This window comes from Gadus macrocephalus, chromosome 8 (assembly GCF_031168955.1).
Source record: "Gadus macrocephalus chromosome 8, ASM3116895v1".
Lineage (NCBI taxonomy): Eukaryota > Metazoa > Chordata > Actinopteri > Gadiformes > Gadidae > Gadus > Gadus macrocephalus.
The window spans coordinates 15136925-15147247 of NC_082389.1; the positions used below are offsets into that span (position 1 = coordinate 15136925).

Below are 10323 nucleotides of genomic sequence, written 5' to 3' on the forward strand. Positions count from 1 at the left end.
AGATCCCGTGATACCTGCAGTGTTGCCTGTCTGTCACTCCTGGCATGGCTTCTGATTGGCCAGTCTCCCATCTGCCCACCCACCTGGTACTCCACCTTAATTTAGCATATTAGGGTGTGGCAGTCCTAATCCCCATTTGACTGACAGCAGGAGTGGGCCTCTCATGGCTGGAGGTTCCTTCTGGCAAGGCCTTTTATTGGCTCTCCCAAATCCTATGCACCACCACCTGCTAGCCCATTTCACAGAGGCAGATGTAGGTTTGTGTGCGTGCGTCAAATAATCCCCATTTGACTGGCCGCATGAAAGGGCCACTCCTTGTCGGTTCTCCCTCTGGGGAGCCGCTCTTATTGGCTAACAGCCATCTGCCGGCTCACCTGTCCTGCCCAGAGTCAACAGATGGGGGTGTGGTTACTGGACTCACATAATGAAGGCTAGCAGAAAGAGGCCAGACCTTTAGCCCTGGTGGCCCATGGCTGGTTCACTGAACAGCATCCGGTGGGCCGGGGAACATTTTTGACTGATTCCAATTCTCCGCGGGGAGTCCCAAGAGTCGCATTCTCTTGATGCGACAGCGTGTTCATCCACTCCTGAAAGGATACCGCTCTGAAGTGCTGGTTCCGTTTGACTAGCAGATGACAAGCGGCGGCGTGTACCAGACACAAGCGGCTGGCAGATGAATCCGCCTGATGAATCAGTAACATTTGTACGTTCTTTAATTTGTAATGATGTGTTTTTGGTTCCCGAGCACAAAGGGAACAAGGGGGGAGCCCGTGGGTACAAAGCCCTGCCCCAAACAGCCCAGCCGGCGTTTGTCTTCATCAGACACTAAGTGTCCAATAAGAGCTAATGGGATTGCACACACTTTGTGTGTGAGTGGGGCGTGTTTGCCCACATATGTGTGTGGTTGTGCATGTGCGTGTGTGTGTGTGTGCGTGTGAGAAAGGGTGTTTGTTCATCTGTGTGTATGTGTGTGTGTGTGTGTGTGTGCATGTGTGTTTGTGCTATGAGCAGATCTCATAGCAATGTTTACGTCATCTTCTCAATGATAGAGCAAGCGGAATGATTCAATTACACCAAGCCGATTGGATAATGATCTCTCCCCTTCCCCCCCTCTCTCCTCCTCCTCCTCCTCTTCCTCCCACTGCTTCCCCCCCCCCCCCTTGTTCCTATCGTTTCCATCGCTCTACCCAGATAATATACCTGCCTCATGATGTGGAACATGTGAGAATCCCCGGCTCAATGTTTAGGACTGTTTACTGAATCCTTGAAGAGTCTCCCTGTCTATGTGCAACAGTTCACCTCCCACATACACCCTTCACCCACTTACGACACAGATGCACACTCTCAGCACAAACGCACACACAGACACACACACACACACACACAACCACACACAGGGGTCTGCACCTTTGTGTGGATGGAGGCACACGAAGCAGACCAGCTTCCTGCAGTAGTGGGCGGATAGTGTAGGTGCAGCCCTGTTTTCTGGCTGTCATATTGGCTCTGGGTTGTGGGAAGGTGACAGGCCTATGCAATTACCCCCCCCTCCCTCCCTGCAGATATGCCTCCAACTGTCCTCACGCAATACCGAGAGAAAGAGATAGAGAGTGAGAGACACATACAGATAGGGCGAGAGATGGACAGACTGACAGATGCAGAGAGACATAGAGGGGCCCATACAGGTGATAGTCACAGCGGGAATATGTACACATACCTGGACACGTTTTCCCATCCTTCCATGGACGCTTATTCATACTTAAAAAATACACTCGCTCACCTGAATCTATTATTCATGCATTATTATCGTCTATTACTATCGCACGTGGATCGTACTATTTTCAGCCTTCACTCTCAGACTTTTTATTCACCATCGTGCTTTTCATAAAGCAAAGGGAAAATGCTTGCATTGGAATTCCTCAGCAAAATGACCACAAGAGTTTCTAGCTGTCATAATTACACTATTTTCAGCATATGCAATTGGCTGTGCTCCACCGTGAAGCAGTGACGGTTAGCTCAGTCACTGGAGCACCAGTGAATGGAAAGCATGCTGCCAATACAAGCCCATCTGAAGAGATAAACACGGCACTATTTACATTACAATGCAGAGCTATCGCTCCTTTTAATTCAGAGGAAAATCATAGTCTTTAAAGGCCACACTGCGGTGTTTGGTTGTTGAGGTACGAGTGGGAGGTGTGTGTGTGTGCGCACGCATTTACGTGTGTATGTGTATTTTGGTTTGTGCTCAGGTTTATGTTTACCGCTAAGGCACCATTCTATTTGTCTGTTTCCTCAGTAAATATTGTGCTGTTTTTATATATTTATATAAAATACCCATAATACCCATAAGAAATTAATGAAATCAGACACAGAGGTTGCACTTCCAACCTTAACTTTTGTGTGTATGTGTGTGTGTGTGTGTGTGTGTGTGTGTGTGTGTGTGTGTGTGTGTGTGTGTGTGTGTGCGTGTGTGTGTGTGTGCGTGTGTGTGTGCGTGTGCGTGCGTGTTTATCTGTGTGTGGGTGTCCACATGGTGGTCTTCCCTGATGGGGCAGTAGTCTTGTGTTCTCACTGAGGTCTCTGTGTGCGTGTCTCTCTGCAGGACCACGCCGAGATCAACTCCACTGTACAGCGCAGCAAGACCAACACGGCCAGGGTGGTCAGCCTGCGGCCGGGCACCGTCTACGTGGTGCAGGTGCGAGCGCGCACCGTGGCGGGCTTTGGCAAATACAGCAGCAAGATGTGCTTCCAAACCCTCACAGATGGTAAGCAGGGGGCTGCCAGGAGGAACGCTCACTCGCTACTGCCTCTTTTTGTCTCTCTCTCTCTCTCTCTCTCTCTCTCTCTCTCTCTCTCTATCTCTCTCTCTCGCTCTCTCTCTCGCTCTCTCTCCCTCGCTCTCTCCCTCTCTCTGTGTCACTCTGTAGCTCTTTCTTTCTCTTTAGCTTTCTTCTACTTCCACCATCGTTCTGCATTTTGCACCCACTCCTTCCTCATCTCCCTCCGCCCTACTTCCCCCTCTCTCTCTGTCTCTCACTCTCACTGTCACTCTCTCTATTTTCCTTCACACAGTTGTCTGTCTATGTATCTCACTTCCTTCTCTTTTCACCCTTGCTGCTTATAGCTTTCCCTCCTCTGTCCCTCTGCAACTCTCTTTCCTTCTCTTTCTGGCTCTTTCTCTCTCTCTATCCCTCCCTTTCCCTTCTCACTTTAAAACTCCATCTCCCTCCTCTCCTCTCTCTCCTCTTCACGCCATCCCTCCTCCTACCTTTTCTCTCAGTCTATCTATGCACCTCTCCTTGTACTTTCTATCACTCTGCCTTTTTTTTTCGCTCCCTCTTCTTCACCTGTCTCTGTAAACGAACAGATAGCTGGTTGTTCATTATTGAGACGGAAATGGTGGCGAAAAAACAAAAAAACAGTTTTTTTTTTATTGCTTTTTCCCTCGCTACAGCTAAATTAATTCAATTTGAACGGTCAGGTTTGAGAGCGGTTGTGTGTGGGTGCCTTTTGTGTGTCTTTTGTTTTTTTTTTTCAAAATTAACTCTGCTTGATCCAAAATGCTCAGCTAATTGTTTTATTTGTGCTGTGAAGCTAACCCAGAATGCGGCTGATTAGTGGCTGATGCGATGAATTGTTTGACATGTGGGGGCTGTTTTTCTCTTTGAAGGGGGCCAGGGAAAGGGCTTCAACACCCACTACGATGGCTACATCTATTTATATATATATATATAGATGAATTCACAGTTTACATTTAAATATGGTTTACGAGAATGCCAAAGATATATACAACCCCAAAACTACCTCAGCAGCTCATTTGCATATGGTCATTAATTCAGAATGTCATTACCTTTGGTGCGTATAACTTTTGGACGTTTTTTCTTTGTCAACTTTATTTGGAACGGACCTGCTTTATTTGAACTTTGTTGGACGGCGGTTCTGCTGGAAACGGTCTGGCTGCTCTCAGAGCGAGCTGCTGGACTGATGCTGTGCCTGGGCGGCTGTCCTTGCAAAGGCACTCTGTGGCACGCGGTCTGAAAGGGTTGAGGGTTTAAAGGTAGCGGGGAGTCTTGGATGACAGCGGTGACACGATGAAGAGGAGGATGATGAGGGTGATGGCGTTTGACGATCAGCCGTCTGTGGCTGTGTCCCTGCGTGGAGCAGATGTAGCGCTCGAGTGCTCTGCTCGCCCCGATGCATGCTAATTAATCTATCCTACACACACACACACACACACACACACACACACATACACACACGCACACATGCGCACAAACACACACACACACACACACACACATGCAGGTACATACACAAGCATACACAGATACATACAGTACACAAACACACACACACGCATTCACACGCACGCACACAAATACCTGCATGTGTGCACGCGCACACACACACACACACACACACACACACACACACACTCAGACACACACTGACAAACACACACATACACACTGTTCAGGGTTCATCTGCTGGCGCGTTGCCATAGCACGACACTCGTCAAGGCAATTATCGCCAGACGCTGGAGAAGTGATGACATCACACGCATCCAAACCTCCCCCCACTCCGGTGTGCCGCTTCCGTTCACATCACGCCCCCCCTCCCGCTCCCCCTCAGCCCCGCGCAGAGGAGCCTCTCTCCCCCGGACCACACCGTCGTCCATCACTGGATCTAATCCTCTTCCTCCTGCTGTCATCACGCTTTCATACACCTCCACAGTGTGTCTCTCCACCTTATCACCGCACGCACACACACACACACCTCCGCAGTGTGTCTCTCCACCTTATCACCGCACGCACACACACACACACACACACACACACACACACACACACACACACACACACACACACACACACACACCTCCGCAGTGTGTCTCTCCACCTTATCACCGCACGCACACACACACACACACACACACACCTCCGCAGTGTGTCTCTCCACCTTATCACCGCACGCACACACACACACACACACACACACACACACACACACCTCCGCAGTGTGTCCCTCCACCTTATCACCGCACGCACACACACACACACCTCCGCAGTGTGTCCCTTGACCTCATCAGCGCATGCACGCACACACACACGCACGCCTCCGCAGTGTGTCCCCTGACCTCATCACCACACACGCACACACACACCTCCGCAGTGTGTCCTTTCACCTCATCTGTAAACGCACACACACAAACACACCTCCGCAGTGTATCCGTTCACCTCATCTGTAAACGCACACACACACGGAGGCACACACAATTTGAGCATCCAGAGACATTCCTTATCACGGCTTACGTACACACACATATGCAGCTACGCACACACACACACATACAAATGCATACTCACACACAAACACACACACACACACACACACAAACGTTTGCGCAAACACACACACACGAAAACAGACACACACACACATACCTCATCATTGCTATATATTCTTCTCTGTCCCTTTCTATCTCACTGGCGCACACACGGACACAAACACACACACACGCAGAGATAGACACACGCACCCCTGCCAGTGTTGTTTGATTGGCAGGTGTGATGAGAAAAGAGCGATTGGCCTTGCCCATCACTGGTGTGACAGGATGCCACAGCTCCCGGCTCTCTAACAGCCTGAAGTATGGGGGACTAACTGATTGTAATGGAAGCTTATTTACCTCTGGGCCATGGTCGCCCTCTGATTTATTTCTCTTTTTATTTTTTTGCTTTTGCCGGAATACAAGATGACTATTATGAATTGTGTTCGGGGGAGCGAGAGATTCACCCAGAGCTCTCACACCTAATGAGAACCACGAGCAGACAGGCATGCTCTGAGTGGAGGGCCGTAGCAGCTGCAACATCTTTCACTTTGTTAGCTTGGAAGCGCCTTCCTAAACGTGCACATTGAAACACTTAGCAATTTGTGTCACATTTCCCTCCGAGATGCTGGTTTCTCTCAACCGCCACGAACAGGAACCATGTCTTCTTTAAAATCCCGTACTCTAGAGGGAATCGGATGCTTTGCTAATTTGCCTGAAGCATGCTAAAACATTGTCGCTGTAGCTATGGGCAAATACATGTAAGTGATGACGAGTAGAAGAGAAAACCAACCAGGAAACCATCTAATCTATTCTGCGAGTCGTTGAAGACCTTCTCGTGAACCGATGCTTAAATCCTCTTGTCTTCAAACGACGTTGTGTGACAGTTGGTGATTCACTTTAAATTACTCCTGCAGAACAGTCCAAGCCCTGTTTTTCAGTGTGATTCAGACAGCTGAGTGAGGAGAGAAATGCTGAAAGGCCCATTTTCTTCAGCACTACCATGTTTCTGTTTTCTTTCTCTCTTTCTTTCTCTCGTCACACCTTTTATTTGTCCTCCCACCTTCGTTTTCTGTCACTATCTGTCCTGGTCGTCTGTTTTTCCCTCCATTAAATGCTATCTGTCAGTCAGCCTGGCTGAAGCCTTTCAGCTTTCACTCACCGACGCCTATTAAGACGTTTTCTGGATGTTTCTTTATCCACTTGTAAACCTGGTCAAAACATTCCATCCCACTCCCTTTTTTATGTCCACCTTTCCTCTCTCTCTCTCTCTCTCTCTCTCTCTCTCTCTCTCCTCTCTCTCTCTCCTTCTCTCTCTCTCTCTCTCTCTCTTTCCCTTCCTGAATGTCACACAGCAAGCCTTTTATTTCAACACTTAATTCAAAACGAGTACACCATGTGCTTCCATGCCCCCATTAAACTGCACCTAACTATACACTATACTGCCCCCTCTCCCGCTCATGGTTATTCTGTATTTTTCCTTCCCTGCAGATGACTTCAAGTCAGAGTTGAGGGAGCAGCTTCCTCTGATCGCGGGGTCTGCCGCAGCCGGTGTGGTCTTCATCGTTTCCCTGGTGGCCATCTGCATCGTGTGCAACAGGTATACCATATATATATATATATATATATATATATATATATATATAACAGCCTTAACACTAATCCAGTCAGTCTGTGCTTTTCTGTCGCATAGCGCCTTAAGAAATCCTTTCAGTGCTGCACATCTCTAGACCAAATTGTAAAGCAGATGGCCTATACTTACAGCCACACACCTTTAATTTGAACATCCTTTTTTATTTATGGATCTGAATCATCCTTTTTTTTAACATTCGATTTTAATGGTCATTATTTTTGGCGGTAGTTGTATCACACAATTCTACATCAAAACTTTTGATGTACAACATTTGACGACAACGTAAGACTTCAAAAAGGTTAAATAGTCACAAGCAATGAGCACATCTGGCCCGTTCCTTAGAAGAAAAAACGGTCTCAGTGACGCCACTGATGTAATGAGAAAAGGAAGCTGGGTCAGCAATGCTGGCCTATTTCAAATTGAAAAACTCACTTCTACTCAAGGACTTAAAAAGGCTTCGCCCGGCCATGTTGACGTAGGAACGTGCTTGAGCAAGGCTCATTTAATCCGCTAACACCACCGCGTCACCGCGCCGTCACCTCCTCAGCCGCTCACTCTTACGATGAAAAAAAAGAAAGTGCATCCGTTTTTCTTTTTCCGCAGTGCTGCGTACAGCGAACGTGGAACCAATAAGTGTTCATCAAGCGAGCGCCGGTCTCCTTTGATGTTTGAGGCGGCGGCGACAGATGAAAAGCATAGAGATCCTATCAAGGCCTAATAAAATCGGCTCATTTCATAAACTTCATTTGCCACTGCTAACCCGCTGCAACTGATTCAATTTCAGCACTTTTTTCTCTTTTGGTAGGCCATCCAGGGACGCGCACGCACGCACAAACACACACACACACACACACAACCGTAGTGTAATATATGCCTTCGTCTGCACTCTTTCATCCTTCATGATGCGTTTTCTCTCTCTCTCTCTCTCTCTCTCTCTCTCTCTCTCTCTCTCTCTCTCTCTCTCTCTCTCTCTCTTTCTGCTCTCTGTCTCTCTCTCTCTCTCTGTCTCTGTCTCTCTCTCTCTCTCTTTCTGCTCTCTCTCTGTCTCTCTCTCTCTCTCTCTCTCTCTCTCTCTCTCTCTCTCTCTCTCTCTCTCTCTCTCTCTCTGTCTCTCTCTCTCTCTCTCTTCTGCTCTCTCTCTCTCTCTCTCTCTCTCTGTCTCTGTCTCTGCTCTCTCTCTCTCTCTCTCTCTCTCTCTCTCCTCTTTCTGCTCTCTCTCTCTCTCTCTCTCTCCTCTTCTCTCTCTCTCTCTCTCTCTCTCTCTCTCTCTCTCTCTCTTTCTGCTCTCTCTCTCTCTCTCTCTCTCTCTCTGTCTCTGTCTCTCTCTCTCTCTCTCTCTCTCTCTCTCTCTCTCTCTCTCTCTCTCTCTGTCTCTGTCTCTCTCTCTCTCTCTCTCTCTCTCTCTCTCTTTCTGCTCTCTCTCTCTCTCTCTCTCTCTGTCTCTGTCTCTGTCTCTCTCTCTCTCTCTCTCTCTGTCTCTGTCTCTGTCTCTGTCTCTCTCTCTCTCTCTCTCTCTCTCTCTCTCTCTCTCACCATCGGTCAATGTCTCTCTCTCTCCTACAGAAAAAGGGCATACACTAAGGAGGCCGTTTACAGTGACAAGCTGCAGCACTACAGCACGGGGCGAGGTGAGTCCGCCGCGTGGATCCCCATCCCATCCACCCACTCACCCACCATCCACCAAACACCACCGTATCGAAGCTTCACACCACCCATCTCTCTCTCTCCCCCTCATTCCAAATTCCCGTTTCTTTTCAGCATCACAGCATCGCACAAACATTCCCACGTACCTCGTAGAAATGCTGCATACTGTAGATGAGCCTCGTGTATGTGTCGCGTTGTCGTATGAGCGTCAGCCTGAACTGGTTTGGCGTCACAAATTGAAGGTTTTGGAGGGGGGGAAGGTGTCTCAACGCAGAGGTGAACAGACCTGTGTTCCGCCTTCGCAATTTCTTTTAACATTGATTGCTGTCAGTCTTTAAAAGCATAAGGGCTGGATAGCTTAGCTTCTGAGCCATGACTTGATCCCTCTCTCAGTAGAACTGAACCGGTCAGGAGAAGCAGCCTGTCGGAGGGACAATAATCGCGTGCGCCCTGTGCACAAAAGCCACGCGCGCACACACACCTACACGCTACACGCTGACACGCGCACATGCCCACAAAAGGCTACATTCTGTCCCTCAAATGAAAGCCTTACGCTGTGCCGACCCAGCACTCTGAAAAGGGGGTTCACTGGAGGGGAAGGAGTTTTGTCGAGGCTGACACCACAAAGCGTTTCAACACACTTACTTTGTGTCACGGGTGCAGCAGTGGCGGCCGGGAGCTCATTAAAAACACTGCGGGCAGGACAAAATGGCTCCGCGTTCCCCTTTTCCCCTTTTTCCCTTTTTCTTTCTGCGACTCTCAAAAGGGTAACTTCTGTCACAATAAATATAAAGGGGGGCTAAGAGAACACCAATTATCGTAAGTGGGAATAATAAACAAAAGGATGTTGGGGCGTTTGTTTCTTTTTCAAACTGAAACGTTAATCATCAAATGAGCAGTTTGAAGTGGGGGGGGCCGAGGGGTAGAAAATGAAATGAATTGCTGATAAGGACCCGTTCAGAGGAGTTATTTCGTGCAGCCATCGCGGAAATGCCAGCCAGTCATAACCGTAATGTACAACCGCCACCCACAATGCATTGTTCCTTCTCTCCCCCCCACCAGCCCTCCCATCCTCCGTTTTGAGTGACAGTTTGTAATTACAGTATTCAAGCTAAACAATAAACCCGAGAGACTTGGCCAATTGTTTTTTTGGGTGAAACAATCCCCAAACGTTTTCGGTGTCTCGTTGCAGCTGTCGCTGTGTATAATGCGGAGGGAATCTACGTCTCGGTAGAGCCGCTGTAGCATGGCCATGTGTAGAGCCCCCCCCCACCCAAACACACACACACACACACACACACACACACAAACACAGGTCTTATTTCTCCTTACTGTAGAGGTCCAGCCTGGGTGAGAGTGGTACAGCTGGACGGACATGCTCACGCTTGTCAAACCTTAAACAAATGTAGTATGCACAAAGCAACCGCTCCCAGTGGGAGGGAAGTGGGGGGGGGGGGGGGGGGGGGGGGAGATGGGTTACAGCTAAAAACAATGGATTTCTACAGGCTGAGAGGGAGGCGAGGTGTTGGGAGTGCAGGTGACGGGTAATGACTCTGTACATGCATACTTCCCACGCAGAGGCACCGGACAGTCCTAAAAAACACCAACAAAAGGAAGCAAGCCCCAGAAAAGTATTTTTGGGGATATTCCGAACAAACGTCAGCCTCTACCGATGTCGCGGCGGCTGTAGGATAGATCGAGAGCTGTGAAAGAGAATGCAGAT

The 10323-nt window shown here is 48.7% G+C and overlaps 1 protein-coding gene across 1 annotated transcript in view; it reads left to right on the forward strand.

The window, feature by feature from the left end:
* LOC132463014 (ephrin type-B receptor 1-like) overlaps positions 1-10323 on the forward strand; it is a 46941-nt gene that overhangs the window by 26334 nt on the left and 10284 nt on the right. The window contains exons 6-8 of the mRNA XM_060058867.1: positions 2600-2762; positions 6815-6923; positions 8520-8702. Of these exons, the coding sequence (XP_059914850.1) occupies positions 2600-2762; positions 6815-6923; positions 8520-8702 (455 nt within the window). The remainder of the gene's footprint in view (positions 1-2599; positions 2763-6814; positions 6924-8519; positions 8703-10323) is intronic.